The sequence below is a fragment of the Amblyomma americanum genome, chromosome 10 (genome assembly GCF_052857255.1).
Source record: "Amblyomma americanum isolate KBUSLIRL-KWMA chromosome 10, ASM5285725v1, whole genome shotgun sequence".
NCBI lineage: Eukaryota > Metazoa > Arthropoda > Arachnida > Ixodida > Ixodidae > Amblyomma > Amblyomma americanum.
The window spans coordinates 33,901,274-33,921,499 of NC_135506.1; the positions used below are offsets into that span (position 1 = coordinate 33,901,274).

Genomic DNA, 20,226 nt, shown 5'->3' on the forward strand with positions numbered 1-20,226 from the left:
AGATATTAAACTTATTTTTGGAATATGGCGAAGTGCTTGGATTGGAGCACTCTGGCACGGGTCGGCCCGGTATTGCACTGCATCCGGGATCGGCCCGGGGCATAATAGCGTGCGCGCTTTATATCTGTGCTCTCCTGTCCTTTAACTTTTCTACTTTCAGCACGAGGCATCGAGCGTGGCTCGGCTTGAGCCAGTAGGCAGGCCCGTGCACTTTCCTTTCCTTTCTTCCTATCAGCAACAACAACCTATCCAGGGAACCAGTTACGCGCCCTTCCTTTGCTCAAAGCCTTCGCCCTCTAGTACATTGTAAACGCCAACGCCAATGAGCACAGTGGACGCCGACATCTTTTGCTTTGTAAATCCTGTATTAGCTGGGCTAATCCACATTAATTTTTTGGAAATGGCTGCTTATATGTAGCTTATAGACTCAATATCAGTATGCTATTTATTTAGAACCCTCTAAAAACAACCAGTGGGATTTCATTATGTTTAGTGCTCATGTTTTTCTTTAGAGCTGCAGATTTTGTTAGCTCATATATGCGCAGTATAGCTCGAACTGCAAAGGGCAGGCAGCTTCCCTTTGCAGCATAACTACACATGCAAATGAGGCAAGAAAACCCGCTTCATAAATCTGCGTGGAGCTTGAAACCAGCATAGATGTAGAAATCGTCTCGCGATCTACTACGTACGGTACGTTCTACGTGCACTTTATATTGCTCTTATTACTCTTATTGTATATTGACTTCGAAGACGGATGCTATTTGCAACGTTCGTTGCGTGGACATCCCTGCTGTCCTAACTGCCGTGAGCAATTATCCTATGTTAATTGGCGCTGAGTCATGTACATCACTATAGCTCAGTCTTAGCTAGTCACCGAAATAAAAGATGCACTATGATTGGACTTAGGCTTACTGCGGCGTTAGTTCACATCTACCGACTGTTAGTGTCAAGTACTTGGACATATGCATGCAAAGATACGTTCAGAACAAATTGCTGTTAAGAAACCTCGCTAAAACTTTCCCGAGTAAACTTCTCGACGGAGAAGTTTTAAAAAACGTTTTTGCCTCGTTGTCTACAGAATATCTAAAAAAAATTCTTCTACATAGACATTATCGTATACATGTGTAGATGTTTGTTAGACGTTGCGTAGCCTTTGTTGTGTTTCATGGGTTCGGCGTGTTTCATAACCTGGTGACGTCGCCTAGCCGCAGCTGTGCCGAAACCGATAAGGAGTACGTGGGAGCTTCGAGCAAAGGAAAGGCGCATAACTTGCCCCCTGGGACAGTGTACACCTCAGTCGCGCTATTGAGCTACGTGGCGGCAGTGACAGATGTGCGCTGGGGTAGGTTACTACTGGCCCTACGGGGCTGTGATTTAGGAGCTCGCGCCAATTTGGCGAGGGCTGCTTGTCACCGGACGTATCTGTTGCTAAACACGAGGCACTGCGCAGCAATAGGCCGCAGAGTTTACTGGGTGACCAACCTCTCGCGATCAACCATTATCACAATTTAACTGGCAGCTGCAGGGTGGGCGCGCTGACTATCCAGTGTGCGGAACGCAGTCAACGTTACAGACGCCGAGCCGCCTCTAGTTTCCCGATACACCACCTTTCGTAGCAGTAGTTAAACCGCAGCTATTTTTTTTTTGTCTAAGATGTTCTGTCATCAGCTTGCCGGGCCAGCAACATGCTATGATACACTCGCCAAACCCGCCGCGGTGGCTCAGTGGTTAGAGCGCTCGGCTACTGATCCGGAGTACATGGTTTCGAACCCGATTGCGGCAGCCGCGTTTCGATGGAGGCGAAACGCAAAAGGCGCCCGTGTGCCGTGCGATGTCAGTGCACGTTAAAGATCCCCCGGTGGTCGAAATTATTCCGGAGTCTTCCACTATGGCACCTCTTTCTTCCTTCTTTCACTCCCTCCTTTATCCCTTCCCTTACAGCGCGGTTCGGGTGTCCGCCGATATGTGAGACCAGTGCCTCCTCTATAGGAGGCACAGGAGGCACTGGTGAGACAGATACTGCGCCATTTCGTTTCCCCAAAAACCAGTTTTCATATACTCGCCGGCACGCGATGTTTTTCGCGCCACTTCATGCCCACTTTTATGATTGGCTCTCTGACAAGTGATCACAAAATAAGAAGCAGGTTAAAGACGGTTATAAAATTGGTGGAGAAGATCTAGAAAGTAGTTTAGAAATTGGAAGAGATGTGGCAGTTAATTCAAAGATATTGAGAACGCTAGTAATAAGGCTAGGTGGCACTTATCACCACCTCGATACAACGAGCAGGTAAGAAGGCACTGGCTCATAGTTACTCATCTATGAGGATGAGAGATTTTCTATGGGCGAGGGAAATGCCGTGATGTTTGGTTTTGTGTTATTTACCGTCCCAAAGCACTGCCAAAGCAACTCAATGGCGGGGATTGAAGTATGCATGACCTTATAAAAGTATTCTAAGGAACATGGCTGCTGCACAGTCTGTGCCGGTGAGTGGGCGCTGTGCTCTGCCGCTGTGCAGACTAGAGGCCAAACCTAATGTGATACTGCACCCGTTGCCCGAAGAGGAGCACCTGCGACAGGCCTGGATCACATTTGTGCACCGCTGTCCTGGGGGAGGCGGCCGGGACTGGACGCCACCAGTCGATCAGCAGAGTTTTTTGTGTTCCCTGCACTTCGCGTTCAACTCCTACGTGTACAATCACAGCTCAGCCGTGAAGAAGTGCCTACGGACGGATGCTGTCCCCTCTGTCTACCCGAGGCGTAGACCAAGGTGTATGGCCAGAACCAAATTGCCTCCATGGAGGATGGCAGAGGTGTTGCAGTTCAATTCCAAGGTGCAGTGTGTAGCCCGAGCGACATTGATGTTGTTGACATCATGTAATGCACTTCTATGAAGCCCTATGGGTCCGTTGACTGCTTTCCGAATTCATGCATGCCACAATCCCACTTTTCGTTTTACCCACTTTACTTTGGGACTAATCACACTCTAATTAATTGCCAATGGCAGACCGTTTCACTCGGCAGACAGTCATTGTATTGAATTTGACCATTTTTTTCTGAGGGGCCATGCATCTGCATGCTCATTTTTGCATGCAACAGGGCCCCTCAGCATCTTTTGAAAACCTCTGGCATTCCCCGGGGCCATGAAGTTTAAGCCACCGGCTTAGATACATACAATCACCCACTGCCTGCATTACTTAATGTTATACATTCCAGGTTACTTATAAACAAATGTTGTGTTGAGGCATGGCAAAAAGAACGTAAAATCTCCTCATCCTACGCCACTTAGTGAAACAGGCTTAAAGAATTGCCATCAGCACTCATGTTACCAGGTGGTCTTCCTCCCAAGAGCCGACACATTGCTGCTTAGCTTTGGGGATTCTACTAGAACCATTGTATGCACCTGCCCTACAGAGTTGCTCATTCGCCAGATTTTAGAATATCATTTTATTATATTTTTCACATTTTATTTGTGGCCGCATCGTTGGCTCAGTGGTTGTGGCGCTTGGCTGCTGACTTGAAAGAAGCGGGTCCAATCCCGGCTGCTGCAGTCGAATTTCGGTGGAGGCAAAATTCTAGAGGCCTGTGTACTGTGCTATAGATGTCAGTGCATGTTAAAGAATACTAGGTGGTCGAAATTTCTGCAGCCCTTCACTACGGCGTCCCTTATAGCCTGAGTCGCTTTGGGACTTTAAACACTTGTAAAATAAACCAAACTTAAAATTTTTATTTGTTTGTTTATTTTAATCTGGTTTCTTGACCACCTACTGTATCTCAGTGGGGTTGGCATTGAGCTACTGAGCCCAAGGTTGTGGAATCAAACCCTGCCAACCGCAGCCACATTTTTGTGGGGTCAAATTGGCACAGCACCCATGTGCTGCAACATGTCAGTGCATGTGAAACAGCCACGAGCAGTCAAAATTAATATCAATCCCTCCTCGTATCTCTTATAGCCGATGTGCATCTCTGTGACGTCAAATCCTGCATGCCAAAATCTGGCTATCGAGATACGAGTTTGTAGACAAGCATTCATTCCAAGAAGGTGGCGCCTGTTTCCATCTGGTGTCTGCAGGAATGAAACTTTTTATGCTGAATAAGTTAAGGGGGAATGCCGGACTGAAAAGTGAGAACTTGAACCATTTGTCAGATTTGAATAAAAATTCTTAGGAGTATGTATTCAGCCGTTGGAGGGTATCGTGTGCAGATTCATAAAACAAAAACAATACAATGAACTTGTGTTCTAATTAAATTCGACTGACAAAGACTGACATTAAGGTTGACAAATGCAGTGCGCAACAAAATCCTTACATACAAAGGACTACAGCTACAAGTGGGTGGCAGAACAGAGGATGAACTCTCATTATGCTGTCCATAAGCATGCTTGCTCTGGGATATCCTCAAGTTCATGCTCACAAATTTCTCACTCTGTAAGTCGATCATTGCAACCCTGCCATAACAAACACAATCTTCACAGCATCAATCGAGGCGTTATCATTGCATTAATCATTCTGTGAATTAGCTGGTGCTTATCACTCGTTGCGCCCCATGGATACACTGCTGTAATTTTTCATTAGAAGCCTTATCGAGGCAAAAAAATGGACACTCCTCAAAATTTGCTGATTGGCTGACGGGAAGTGACGTCACGAGACCGGAGGATGTCCGTTGGATGTCCGTTGGATGTAGGCAGCGGCTTTACTACACCAGAAGTAATGTCAGTGTGAGGTTGCTATGAATTTTTTTTACTATTGCAAATGCCTTGCAATTTTAGAGGCTGAATTTTTGGGGGCTCTACATTTGTGCCGTCACTGCTGTTCTTTTCTTTTTAACAGAAATGTACTGCAGGGTCTAATTCCTTGACACATTGGACACTGGTTACACTTGACAAATGAATTGCTGTTGAATAGAGTATTCATTATCTCTTCATTTTCACTCCCAGCTGTATGTCAGAAAACAGCCAACTGAAATATCAGTGAATCAAACTCACAGTAATTAAAAAACCTGGAACTACTGCTGCTGCTATCTATAGGAGTATAGTTGATCCCGGATATCCCAAATTATTGCTTATATCGAACTGTCCGAATATCTTCTTGAAAACCCGGTGAGAAACTATAGCTGTGTTCACATTTATGAAGCTCCCGTTCAGTGGAACATTTGATACATCAACAAAGTGCAGCACGCCTGCAGCTAGTGCTTCTCCTAACGGTGCTCCCGTGATCAATTCTCGCGCATGCAGCTGGGTCAGCTGTGCGGCCTTGGGCACCTGCTAATAATGCTAGCACTGTGGAACTGCGTGGCGAGGTGGACGTTGGGTGTACTTGAGTGTGGCCTTCGGTTTGACATGCTCAACACGACACTTTTGTCATATGGGGAAGCTGGCATTCGGTGCACCTGTTATCATGCGATGAAGCAAGCCTAGCTCATTGAAGGCCTGCATCAGCTCTTGCATGGCATACTTCGCTGCTGAAAGTGATGCAGAAATCAACTGTACCCTAATTTTAATTGAGTTTGTATTGAATGTATAGTGTACCAGTAACAGAATTAAGCCGCTTATGATTGGTGGTGGCTTCTCCCAAAGTAATGTCTGCTGCAGCTTTGATTTCATGCGTGCTAGGCCTAACGACAACGCCCAGTGAGCGGTGTGCTGCCAGTGTGCCGACAGGCAGCACGTCTCGACAGGAAATGTGCCGCTAGCTTGGGTCTTCTGTATTCACATTTCTGGCTTAGAGTTAAACCTATGCTGCCATACCTAATATATCCGGCTATTGTTACCTTGCACTATTTCACGATCCCATTCGAGTTTATCTGGAATCCACTGTATTATCAAAAATATAATCGACAGTCCAGCCGCCGCGGTGGCTCAGTGGTTATGGCACCCGGCTGCTGGCCCGAAAGACGCGGGTTCGATCCTGGCCTCGGCGGTCGAATTTCGATGGAGGCGAAATTATAGAGGCCCGTGTACTGTGCGATGTCAGTGCACATTAAAGAACCCCAGGTGGTCGAAATTTCCGGAGCCCTTCACTACGCCGTCCCTTATAGCCTGAATCGCGTTGGGACGTAAAACCACCATAAACTAAACTAAACTAATCAACAGTCCATCATAACTTATATGTGGACAGCTATACTAGATTCCAATTCTTTTTTACTAGTCATGAAGCTTCTGCGGAAGTTTGATGTAGGGACAGAAGCTGCCCCTAGGTGTGCAGCGGCATGTTCGGAGGCAATAAAGCGGGATTGGCACAAGCTGCTGCTATAAAATGTGCAAGTATTTATTTATGACTATATCTAAAGCTTTTATCGTGTGAATATTGGTAAGCCGTGCCTGCAGAACAAATTTTTCACTGTGCTTTGTGCAGAAAGGAAATACAGGAGACTGTGCACTCTAGCCATGTATAGACACTTTGCATAACTTGGTGCAGCTCCGAAGTGCCGCGGTCACTATTCGGCATGGTTTTCCCCTTTAAGCAGCGTTTCTAAGGAAGAATAAGTTCGGCAGAACCTGGCTGAACTGCTACAAGGAATGTGGGATTTTACCTCAAGCCTTTGAGGTCCTCAATCGCACGAGCAAACTTTCTGCAGCACTGCACAACCTCTAAGATATAAACGTTGACAGCAAATATGAGGCAAGCAGGTTTATAGTATGCAGGTATCCCCGAAGTGCACAGATATTCAAGATATACTGACTAGTTATCAAATAAACAGACATGCATGAGCCAACTGACAATGAATCATTTATTGTCACCCCCTTGTCATGTTACAATATATTCACAGGCTATAAAAAACAAATTCCAAACCTGTCGATCATCCTCAGTGCTAAAAAGCAACATCTATAGGTGCGCTATTTTCCTGTGTTTGCATTGTGGTATGGTTATTCTTGAGTACAATTCTACACTCGAGAGAGGCGAAATTGCTGATTATGCAGTAGAGCTGCACCACCCATTTATGCAATGCTGAGGCACGGCATACCCAGATCTTTGTACTTACCGCTACACTTTTGCAACAATAAAAAGAAATGATCAAGCGCATACAGCTCCTGTGTCCACAGAAGTAACCTAGTATTGAAATAAGCGAGCAGGAAACAAAGCGCGCAGCCGCTACTACCTTGCTATGCACTAGCTGTCATTTATATCAGCTGCGCTGGAGACTTTCAAGCACAGAATAGGCACCACTTTCCACTGTGTCCTGATCAAGTGACAGACCTAAACAGCATTCATTGTGTTGCTGGCGCGTCGGTCGTCAAGATATCAATTCTGACTTCAGCAAGCACACTGGGAGGCCTCCGATTGTGAGCCAGAGCACTGAGGACTGTTTCTCTTTGTCTGTCCTGTATTCTTAACTGGAGCAGTGAGTTTCAGCCGCTCTCGAGCTGCGACAGACTGCCTGGACATCATGAATGATATCACTCATGTCAGAGTAGTTTCTGTAGACATGGACGTTTGAGAGTTGAAAGAAACGAACACTGTTTCCTGCCGTGGCGTGACCCTTTAGTGCACTGCGCACCATTCACAGTCATATGGTGAAGCAAACAAAGCGATGCATTTTCATGCGTTCACCTGCAGCCTGACCGGTAGCACACTGCACATCTTCGGCATTTGTTGTCGTGGTTCCATGTGGCATTGCACATGCGCTACACAGAGTGAACTGAAGAACTTCCATTTCAGTTGCTCATGATGCTAGCATGTCACATCACTGCCAGTGATGGGCGCCTTCCCTGCTGGCTCCCACAGGACTGTTAGTGCCACAACGCGGTCAACCCTGGAAGCGCACAAAGTTCTCCCATAGCATTATGCAGAGGCTTCATGACCAGAAAGCTATTGAAGGACTGGCTATGTAGACTGTTTAAAGCTACAGGTCATTGTTTCAATGAACTTGGTAATATGGCCCTGCTTTCTGATGGCATTGATCTGACTGTTTCGGACATTAGTTGTTTATGACGTTTGTTGTTCAGCTTCACAAAAAGAAAATCGCCCACCATTTTTCAGACAACTGATCCTTAAAGCACATGTTTTATGTATAGATCACCGCCATAAACTTATAATTGAGCCATACCACCAGCAGTCTTTTTTTTTTTGGAATTAAGCAAAGTAAAATTAAGGTAAGCAAGCAAAATACCTAGGCAAGTAAATAAGAAAAGTGAATAAAAATATAAAGCAGTTTCTGAATCGTGGTATTATGCTTCGTAAGACTATTTTTCTGCTGCAGTAGTCTTGACATACTGGTAACACCTTGCACTTTTCTGCTTAGGGGACCGAGACTTTTGCCAGGGACCCGGTCAGCTGTGTGCTTCAATCACCCGGTCCATTAGTTTTGAATGCAGGTCAGTACTTTATGTCCATTATTGGTATCTGTGCACATTATGTTCTCTGCTGCACTCACTCAGCATGGTTTATGTAGCAGTGAAACAAAACATGCCACCAACACTTCTCGTTTTAATCATTGAAAAAAAATTTTGTGCTGGAAAATGCTTTTTTTTGTCTTTTTATAAATGCATTGATGCTGTTGTGGAGCCTAGAAAAAGATTAATAGTTGGTTAACTCATTTACCTGAAGAGGTTATTTCAAACCTTGAGCAAATGTTCAACTTACTGAAATCGAGAGCTGTGCCCTTCTCAGAGTGAAACACATTATCTGTGCTGTGCTAGAGTGCTTTATTTCAACTTTGCAGACATATGTCAGTTTCCTCACCGCTGCAAAAACTGACAATTTAGTCCCGTGCTTGGTGCATGTGTCCTCGGCCGCTCATGTGCCGCGGCACCTCAACACTACTCGTCTCCATGTTAATTGTTTCTGTGTGTGCCTTAGCAGCATTTTTGCAGCCCGGAGCACTTAATCCACAGAAGACAGAAGCATGGTGGGAGAGACTCAGTGACTCTTCAGGGTGACCTCTGAAAAATGCACCTATGTATGCATTTTGAAAGCGCAGCCAACCTTAGATTGCAAGACGGAAAAGGTATAGGCGGCTGCAATCAAAGCACATTGAGACAGAATGACAGTACCCCTCCCTGCATGGGAGCTGCAGCCGAACTCCATTCCAGCACTGCTGAGCCGGGCTAGAAGGAAGTGAATCGCGTGATGTGTGCCTCAGTAGACAGATTGCACTAAGAGGACTGTGCATGCGCAAGCTTACATGAAGCAACGAAGCTACTACCTTAGTTGTACTATCTCAGAGCAACACGGCACTTTACATGGCACCCCGAGTGGTCTCTATTTTGAGTTCAGGTAAAACAGCTGGAGGCATCACTATGAGGATCCAGGGGGTGCGGTGCAGTTCTGAGGGTGGGGTGACACTGCTGGGACGGGAGGATGTGGCGTTACCGCAGATGCGATGCAGCCCTACTCGAATTCGTGCTTGAAATGCTGCAGCTGACAAGTGGAACCCGCTTGACCTCCTATTTCGCGTATTTTGCCAGCAGAGTGTTCGTCCGTCTGCCGATGCACATGTTTTTGCACCATTGGACGATGTTTTTGTACCGTGTTATTTTCTCAGTTAATTTTCAGTGTCCTCCAGGCATTCATATATCTCACAAAACATTTCTTTTCTTTATTTCTTCGTCATCCTTTTTTTAAGCTGTGCACTCATTTTTCTGTTCCTCTTTGCTACAGAAAACACATAAATATTGCTACACTGCTGACATTCTGCTGGCGCCACCTGGTAGTCGAACCTGTCTCCCAGCGCGTGGCCGAACGTCGTCTTTGTCTTAAATGAGCACGGCTGTTCGGCAAGCCTCGCCCCCGTAAATGGCTGTGCTTCCGGCATCCTGCTATGTTTGTTGGTGACAATATGATCACTAAGTGTTGTTGCTTACCAGCAAAGAAGCAGAGCAGCACAAGCAGGCTGTTTTTTTTCTGTTAGTAAAGGTGTGAGAAACACATGTGTTTAGCGCAAAATGCGAAAGGAAGAATGAATCTGATGGATTTTGAGTGCACAACGTATAGATTGAATGGGTATTACCCTTACTTCCTTGACTTTTAAGTTTATTTTTCAGCATAACATTGCAAATACAGTTTTTGTTTCGTTTTTTTCCAGTTTACGGTAATATAATTTTAGCTGCCAGGGCACCTATTATGTCGTCCAACTCGTTATTTTCTCAGTATTAGCCTGAAGGGACTGATTTTTGGCGAAAAATCGGTGCATTCTTTATTCATGATAAAAAAATTAGCTATCATTGAAAATACTGAGCAAGACATAGCCGACATTCTGACTCAAATGGCATGTTGCTAGAACACCAATATTACGTATGCCCGAGGATCGGTGTACAAGAATTATTTCACATTTTCAAACATCTGTCACCACACTTTCCCGTTCTGTGAACTAATTCGCCATCTCTATTGTTACGGCATGAGGTATATGCAGTGGACACATGCATCGAGCATTTCTGCACTGTGGAATCCTGAATGTGACACTAAAACTTCACCCAGTAATTCTACTGCACCCTAATATTTGGCAGAAATCATAAAGATGACATCATGAAGCGGCGGTCGCAGTGAACACATGCATCGAGCATTCCTGCACTGTGGAATCCTGAATGTGACACTAAAACTTCACCCAGTAATTCTACTGCAGCCTAATATTTGGCAGAAATCATAAAGATGACATCATGAAGCGGCAGTCGCAGTGAACACATGCATCGAACATTCCTGCACTGTGGAATCCTGAATATGACACTAAAACTTCTCACAGTTATTCTACTGCAGCCTAACATTTGGCAGTAGTCATGAAGACGGCATCATGAACTGGCGGTTGCAGAGGTCACATCATGCTCCTGGTCCGAGTGGCGGTGAACTGAGAGATTAAGAAATAGATCTGCAGTCAGTCTCTCAGCTTCCTTTTTATTCTTTTTCTCTCAATCATTCCTTCCTGCTAAATCTTTTAAGAACAGCACTGTAAGGAACAGGAAGAAGATGGAATGCATAAGACAGCAGGGTGAGGAGCGCTGACTGCCAACTGATTTTAGTGTGAAAACGTGCGCTAATCCAGAGGTTCACAGCCTAGCAAAAAGAAATCACACCAATACCATGACTGGGAGTCAAACCCACGGTGATGTGAACAGATTGGCTTCAAAGGCTGCTGCGCGAGACCACTAGGCTATCGCCGTGCCCAACACACCTCGTGTTAAACTGCATCACACACTCACACTGTGCATTGGAGAGCGTTATCTTCATCAACTTCCATCTGCTGCGTCTCGCAGCACTACCCACTCATCGTCATCTTCTGCATAGCAAAAATCTGTGCTTTCGCACTAGTTCAAATGTAGTAAACAGCCTCTGTGCATGGAGAAAGCAGAAAGTTATAGCTAGCTGTAGCCATCACACTATGCACCAAACATCAAACACTGTGCTTTCCTCGCGAACCACAATCATTTGGTAGTCAAAGCTCCTCATGTGTTATGTGTTTCATGTTCCTCCTGTTCTTTCCGGGCTGTTCTAAAACAGATCTAGTGGCATAAACTCACTCACACAAACCAAGATTTTATGGCGAGAACCATTACTGGGACCTCACTCCAAGTAGTCATATAACTGAAGCATCTTGCAGAAATCTAAAAGCCAAGGCAAGCCATAATTTTGCTTATTGAACCCATTTTGTAAACAATAGGATTCTTTCCACGGGGATGACAACAGGCTTGAGAAAGAAGAGGAGAGATAACTTGTGGTTTCATAGTGGTCTCTATCTGCAGTTACTGATGTTGAGAGGGCACCAGGTTCTTATTTCTTTGTGTCTTAATTGTCTTGAGGCAGAAATAGTTAGCACACACTCGTTGAACAGTCTAAATTAAGCTCTCAATGGTATTCCCATTTCAGTCATGGTACAAACAGAACACCTTACCACATACAGCAGTCAAGTGCGGCCTCCCACCTGTGCACTCTTGCAGTGTGCACTTAGTAGCAGTAGTATCATGATCATTTCATTTGGCCACTCAGAATCAAGCACCAGGAAGGCTGCGGGCCTGGCGCGCAAGGGCCAGCTGGTCTAGCAGCTGCTCCGAGGCAAGCCAGGCACTCGATGAAAGAGGAGGGGGGTAGCGAGGGGAGGCGAGGAGTCTGAACGACCATAGGGCATTCTAGAAGTCAGGAGGCCAATTAAAGTATGTTTCAGGGCAGTTGTAACATTCAGAGGATGTTGCATATTTTGGGAAGGAAGTCTGCACTGGTGTGAGTATGTCACATGTCAATTGGTCAAGCCTCTTTGCAACTTGGAGAAGTGTGCCTTGGCGTATATTTTTTGTTTGCTCACAATACTGAATTCTGTTCTGTACATCTGTAATACAGCATGTATGGATTTCAATTCATGGTGGTGGTACTAGTATAGACTGAATTATGTCCGAGCTGGAAATTTTTTATAATGCCGTTAGAAAAAGTATGCAAAGCTCCGTGCACTTTTATTCACTATTCCTCGCCGCATTCACTCTCCTTGATGCAGTGGCCTAGTCCTTAGAGCATCTACTTTGCATTCATGATGTGCAGGGTTCAATTCCTGGTGCCACCGGGTACCCATTAGTAATGCGATATGCAAGCTTTCTCCCTTGTTTCTGCTGGAGGGAATGCTTGGAAATGGGCCTTTGACCCGACCTTGTGTAGGCAAAAGTTCCTGGTTCCATGGCACTCTTTGGCCAAAGCTACCCTCGCACCATTAAGGATCATCGTCATCATCAGCTTTCTCATTGCTTTGCGATGACCTCACCTTATCAGTGCGTTCCCAGAGATGGTATTCCTCCGTGCCGTCCATGTTGTTAGAAAGGCTAGTCACCTTAAACCTCTTTCAGAGCAGTGCATTGAGGGACTGAGCAACATCCAGTAGTGAGTAGTGCACTGCGAAACTTGATCATGACGATTTTTTTTCCCCCGATTTCTCATCCCAAATTGGAGGTTCGTGCCTTAAATACCATGTGCTCTGACTGCACTCAAGAATGAGTAGCGTGCAGTTTAAGATGTGCTTCGACTGACTTGGTTAATATCACTCTTGGGGACACTGCAGGGGAAACGCCATGTTGGGCATATTGGCCAAATTCATGCGCTGCAAGTAAGCCTCCTGACAATATTTACCAGCAGCCATGCTCTGAAAGTTTTTCTCCCCATGCACAATACAAAGGGTATATAAGGTTTAATTAAAAAAAAAAGAGTGCAGTATCAATGTATTGTGCCCCTAAGCATAACGGAAACTCATTAGTTCTTACGCATTGCATAGGCATTCCTACAAAGTCCTTCCCATGAAGCCATTAATTGTGCAAATTCGCTGTTCAATGCAGTGGCTGTAGAGCTCTGCATTGTGGGTTCCTGCATTGAAAGCACTCTTTCTTTAAAACGTAGGTTCAGTCACCGCACAAAGTGGACATGGCACACATCCTGTGCAAGATTCAACCTGTCAAGGGCACCCAGTGATACACTACATGGAATCTACTCCTGCTAGCATCGATAACCACCAGGATGAGCCTGTGGGAAAGAAGCAGCTGCATGAATGCACCCTCTGCAGCAAGAGATTCAAAAGAAAGTATCAGCTAGTGTTGCATCTCCAAGGCCATAACGGCGGCCGCGCATACCGTTGTGACCAGTGTAGTAGCAGCTTTTCACAAAGGAGCCTGCTGGAGACACACAAGCGCATTCATACAGGCGAGCGGCCTTACCGTTGCGACCACTGTGGAGACAGCTTTACTGCAAAAGGCGGCCTAGTGAGACACCAGCGCACTCACACAGGCGAGCGTCCTTACCATTGTGATTACTGTGGAGAACGATTTCCTGTCAAAGACACCCTGGTGAAACACCTGCGGCGTCACACTGGTGAACGTCCGTACCATTGTGACTATTGTGATAGCAGCTTTCCAGTGAGGAGTGTCCTGGTTGCACACATCCGTACCCACACAGGTGAAAAGCCATTTCACTGCCATCTCTGCCCCATGGTCTTTACACAACGTTCAGGCCTTGTGAGACATGTGAGATCACACAAGGGTGAAAAGCCATTCCAGTGTGATTTATGCCTGGAGTTGTTCAGACACAAGCGCACTTTGAGACACCACAAGGAGATAAAACACGAATAATAGCAGTGTTCCGTGACGCTCTTTATCAGTATGTTGTGCTAGCTATCCTTTTGTGTACAACCAGATAACAGCATGTTAGCTGCGTACGCTATGAAAAAGGATCGTGGCTAATCGTTATGATTGCCTACATTTGTAGATTTTGTTCATTTTTGACGAACTTATGAGAGAAGCACATGTGTATGCCCTTAGACACAATGCACAGACAGTAGCTCTAAGTCTTTCCTGAACAAGGAATGCAAGCCTGTTAAGCTCGGAAATTTGCATTTGTATGAGCGGAAATATAACCGTGTCATACATGGATGACATGATTTCCTGGTGCCAGTTGTCTGCTTCACACGTTAATATCACTGCACGTTAGTAATTGTTCGTATGACATCCGAAACCTGCTTCTGTGCAAAAAAAGGGTCCATCCTCAAAATGATTTGTCTTGTGTCAGTTTGCAAAAGTTCTTTGTTTTTTGAAATGTAAACTTATAAAATGTTCGTTAACATCTGCATTACCATTTCTCAAAGCACCTCCTCTTCTTTGAAATTAGAATACATAGATCCCCACGGGATAACAGCTTTGTCAGTTGTACCAACATACACTGCACTGTTAAAAAGAATTTCTTCATTATCACACACAACTGAACTGCATCTCACGTGTCTCGCTCAAATTCACCATGACTGTGTATTTGCTGGATGGAGCACAGCTCAAGAGAGACGACACCATGCCTGGGATGCAAGAATTTCACAACTATGTCAGTCATGAAGTGCTAGGAAAACGCACTTTGCATGTTTCAAGAAACTGGAGCAAACTTCCCAGAGTTGAACAACACAAAGGAGGGAGTCACAAGGGTACATGCATACTTGTGTTTGTTTATTACAGGGCCAACCTGCAGTTATTGCAAATGCTGTAAGAGAACAGCAATGGCATTACCAGTGGCACATCTGCCAGTGCTGTGTCCCAGTTACCACACTAGTTCGTAGCTGCCCAGCTTCATTTTCCCAAGTGCAGGCAAACTCAATAAATTAAGATGTCACTTTAAAATGAGAAACTTCTTGTAATTCAAACCACGCAATGGTAAAACATGCTGTCAAACTTAGCAAATGTAAAAGTGTAAGCTGGCCTAAAAATGCAGGATCTGCGACATTTGGTTTTCTTGCGTGTCTAAAATCGGCCCTTATCTTTCTCCAGAATGTCAATGCATCTAAAAGGCAAAAACAAACAAATAGAAAGTCAAAAAAATTTCACAAGGCCAGCTGATTCAGCATGCATATTCATAAAAATTGTTCAGCCAATCTAGCAGTCAGTGCTGCATTATACAGCACCTTCTAGGATGATATCTGTGCCAGGGAAGTTTTTGGGGGAGTTGCAGCACTCAGCACTAGTAGTGTACGTGTCGTAACATTGACCGATGTCATCATTCCTATCGTGATCACCGAGAATGGAGCATTGCCATGGGCATTGTCATGACAATAAGCTGTCGTTTGTGGTCATGAGATCCACGTTTATGGGCCTCATAAACTGAGTGGGGAAGGGGCGACAGTACGTCTTTTGATATTGCTGCCGTTTTTCCAAAGCAGTTGCAGTTTTTTGCAGAGTGAGCAGCGGTGCAATCGAGCTTGAACATGTTTAATAACGGGAAGTTCCTGTTCTGTAGACAGCCACAAGAATCACTGAGCTGAACTGAGCTGAAGTTCTTTCAGGAACGCGAGAAAAATTTGTTTCCTCTTGCAGCCCCTGATCTCCAAGCACTGTGTACTGTAGTAACAGCCTGGAGACTTATCATGGTGACGCAGTTCTTGCCAATAAAGATCAGCTACACAGGTGTTGAAAGAGCGGTTTCTCGGCTATTTTCATCTTTATTGGCATTGAGGCACTCCAAAATACAAAATTTAAAAGATCTCGATTCACGAGGTTCCATGTGCACAGCCAAAATTGTAAGCAGTACATCAGCAATAGTTGTCTGCCCTAGTCAGAACTTGTTTGGTTTAATTGGTAGCAGTGAGTTTCAACTTGAAAAAAAAAAAAAATTCAAGTAGCACCTGTGCTATGAGGAACACTGTACGATGGAGGGTTTGCGATTAATTTAGTCCACCTGGAGTCCTTTAACATGCATTGGCACCGCACAGCATATGGGCAGTTTTGCATTTCACCTCCATCAAAATACAGCTGCCTTGGCCTGTATTAGAGCATGAAATTAAGATGTGATTGACTGTAAGTTCATCTCCGCATGCACAAACTGGTATGTCTTCTTTAGCAGAAAGTTGTGTGTAAAGAGTATGTGACCTATCCGGAGGCAGATAATGACCTCCTTCAAGCGTTTCTGGTGCACACGTGACTTCCCTGAACCTGCCACCTTGGGATCTGTAGCCTAATACAAAAGCATCGAGCCATCACAGCAGGTGGTTCGATGCTCAGTATGCTGAAATTCTACACCGCACATATTCTATTTCATGGTTTAGCACAGTCCACAGGAAGACAGCTGAGTGTTTGGACCCCCGTTATTTTCAGCTCTGTATGTGTACACCACAAAGGCAAAGTATGCTCTTTCACGTGTTTGGACCCCCGTTATTTTCAGCTCTGTATGTGTACACCACAAAGGCAAAGTATGCTCTTTCACACCATACATCATGTTCAAACTTGTCAAACCTAGCGCTCTTATTTGCGCTGCCTACATTCATAAGGTGGAACAAATAATTGACATGCGAATAGTTTAGATGCACAGGGCACCTTGTAAGCTACTCATTTCAAATTCCCCGAATTTGCCGGCTATTCCAGTGAAAATTCCGCGACTGCTGAAGATGCGAGCAAACGCAGCGGCTGGTGATAACTGATAGTACAACGTGATCTATTCGCAGCAAAAAGTTTTTATCTGAAACTGGAACTGCAAAAGCTGCACTGGAAACTGGTTTGCTTTTCCTGTGCGAAACCTGATTTCCTGAAGAAAGACCAGTTTCAAACTAACTTACAAAGTGAATGTTTTGCTTCTCTTCCAGCTCTTTATTATGGTGGATGGCTACCCTTTTCTTTATTCAAAATAATTGTAAGAATAATTCTCCCAAGCATCTGATGCTTCCACTAAGTTTGGGTGAATGTCAAAATTTGCATTTTGTAGCAGAGAAGAATTACAAAAATTAATGGGAAAACAACTGCATATTCTTGAGCAGTTCAAGTATCAAAATAGACGGCTGACATTACAAGACAAAGGTGTTTCCACAAAATGCAGCGATAAAAACAAACATATATTTCACACAAATATTTTAGTCCTCCTCCTAATCATTTATCTTATCCTAATGCCTAACGGGCATTACAAAACATGAGGGGAAATCGTATAGGATGGGTGCAATTCATAGCAAGCATAACTGTGTTCATGTGAAGAAGACAGCTTGACTGTGTAAGCAGACCCATTGAGAAAGCAGCACCTTCAGCTACAACACATGCGAACCCTTTATTAAGACAACCCCTTCCACGCTGTCTTGCGAGATCTAAAGACACAGATTCAATTGTGGAATGGCGGCCCAAGCCCAGAATTCTTGACGGGCCATGCGTTTAACACCTGAAAATGAAAATTGGTTTTGGGGGAAAGGAAATGGTGCAGTGTTCTGTCTCGCATATCAGCAGACACCTGAACTGTGTGCCATAAGGAAAGGGATAAAGGAGGGAGTGAAAGAAGAAAGAGGTGGGGCTCGGGAATAATTTCGACCACCTGGGGATCTTTAACATGCACTGACATTGCACAGCACACGGGCGCCTTTGTGCTTCGCCTCCATCGAAATGTGGCCGCCGTGGTAAGGCTCGAACCCGGGAACTCCGGATCAGTAGCCAAGCGCCCTAACCACTGAGCCACCGGGGCAGGTATTGGTTTTTTCACACTGCAATCCTTGGCCATAATGGGCCCACCGATGCCGTCACATCTCAACTAGGTATCAGTGCAGAAATTTTGGTAGAAGTTTTGCTTAACACACCAAAAGTGCCCAACTGGGAGATTTGGGAGTTCATTAAAATTATGATCAAGTTTTTGTGCTGTTTCAATGGTTCACAGGTGCAGTGTTCATATGTGATGGCATTATGCATTCTTTCACATGAGCAACAGGCAGCTCCAATTTGACAAACTTTTGGGAAATTATCTGAATCACACATTCCACGTGGTTACAGGAGCTTCATACTCTACTCATTATACAACCAGAGATTATTTCGGGCTTTCAAAGGGCTGACATCACCAGGGGTTGCGTTGAGTCATCACTAGTGAAAAGCAGTTTTCCTGCCTTTCTACTGAAGGCACCCGTTACTCACTCGGGCACCCCTTTCGACAGCAGCAGTGCCACAGGACAAGCACAAGGCAATTTTCGCGAAAGGTAAGTTTTTTATGACCGCGCCTACACAGATTGAACCACAGAGCAACTAGCTTATATTTTTTGGAGTTTCTAAATGGCCTACGAGATCGGCGCGGCCTGAGAGCGTGCTTTTCAGATCGATTTTAATGTCACACTCGAGTGGCGTGGTGCCTCACATGCAAACAACAAAAGTGCATGAATTTGAAACACTACTGGCTATGGCTTCATCATAATTATCATCAGCCTGACTACACCCACTGCGGAGCAATGGCCTCTCCCATAGTCTTTCCATTTAAGCCTGTCCTTTGCCAGCTATGGCTTATTCCACAGAGAATACTTCTGGATGTAGCTACATCCAATAATCAGCACCAGCCCAAACTTACCGAGGACTGTCGTGACTGGTACGTACAGTGCTAGCTTTGAGGACAAGAAAAAAAAGCAGCTTTCTGCTGCTAACCTAACTTTCGCCTCTCACCCACTATGCCCTCTTCCTGTCCCTTAACATTACACCTATCATTTTCCTTTTCTATTACTCGCTGTGCTGTCCTCACTTTAAGCTGAACACTTTTCATTAGCCTTCACGTTTCAGCCCCACAGGTGAGTACTGGCAAGATACAGCTGTCATGTACTTTTCTTTTGAGGGTTATTGGTATTGGTAAACTGCCATTCATGATGAGAGAGGCAGTCCAAATGTGCTCCAGCCCATTCTTAATCTTCTAGTTATTTCATTCTTGTGGTACAGATCTGCGTTCACTACCTGCCCTTAGTAGACATTCCCTTACCAATTCCAGCACCTCGCTATCAGTTGTAAGCTGCTGTTCCCTTCATTACTTCAGTTTTCTTCATATTAAATTATGGTTGTCGTACAACGTAGGCAAACTTCAGTTCAAGCCGAAGACTCTAATGCCAACATAAATTAGGACAAACATGAAAAAAATTATTCCACTTATGGGTAGCACTACTGCAGGCAAGAAAGTCGGAGAGAAATAAGGGTCTGAGCAGATGTAGGTGACAAGTAGCGAATGCCTATTGGGGAAGCACAGCGATGTCATTGGCCCAAGTCACTTCAAATCACCTTGTAGCAGATGTGTGTGTGTGAATCTGCCGTCATGTCGGAACAGAGAGAGGCTTCTGTGCCCAGTGTTGGTTACACTTTGTGGCGGAGGTGCCAGGTAGGATTCCAGTTACTGTGCACACCCACAGGGGCCATCTACAAACTTGGATTTCATGCCGGCCCTCCTAAATGTGGACCGCCACCCCCAAGATCAGTCATTTGAGTTCGGGCCCCTATCATATGTCATCTTGCATGAACTGTTACTAAGGATGCTCTCTCTGCAGCTTGTGTTATGCCTGCAGCTGTCCGCTGACTTAGTACAGATATGTGCTAGGGGTTTGTGGTATGTGAGCAGTCATAAGAAGGGATACGTCGTCATGCCACGAGATGCCCACATGCGTCTCATCGCCCACTAGGTGTTTCAAGCTGCACTAAATTGTTTTAATAATGGCGACCAGGATAACATACTAGGAGCTCCCAAGACTTTGTCCAATTATCACTTCACTGCGCACGGAAGTAGACATTAAGCACAAACCGTTTTTTAATGTGGCAGCATTATATAGCCCGGCTGTGTTTGCAGATCCTGTCCGCAAAACGTGTCCTCACGATAACGTCGCTCCAGATTAATGTGTGTGTAAATGTTTAATGATACTGAGTAATAAATTAATGGTGTTATATGCCGTAATGAAGAATGATGTCATCACACTGTTAATTAGTAAAACAATTAAAAATTGGTGTAATTCACGTGTCAAGGTAATGTCATTATACAAAAGTCACGTGACAAGATGACTTGCAAAATATGACTCGCTTGTCAAGGTAATGACGTCAC

General features: G+C 44.9%; 1 protein-coding gene across 1 annotated transcript in view; it reads left to right on the top strand.

Moving 5' to 3' along the window:
* The first annotated feature begins 2,273 nt into the window (after positions 1-2,273).
* The window catches only part of LOC144108179 (uncharacterized), a 32,226-nt gene continuing 14,273 nt past the window's right edge, over positions 2,274-20,226 (top strand). The window contains exons 1-3 of the mRNA XM_077641457.1: positions 2,274-2,832; positions 8,240-8,312; positions 13,300-14,023. Of these exons, the coding sequence (XP_077497583.1) occupies positions 2,461-2,832; positions 8,240-8,312; positions 13,300-14,023 (1,169 nt within the window). The 5' untranslated portion in view covers positions 2,274-2,460. The remainder of the gene's footprint in view (positions 2,833-8,239; positions 8,313-13,299; positions 14,024-20,226) is intronic.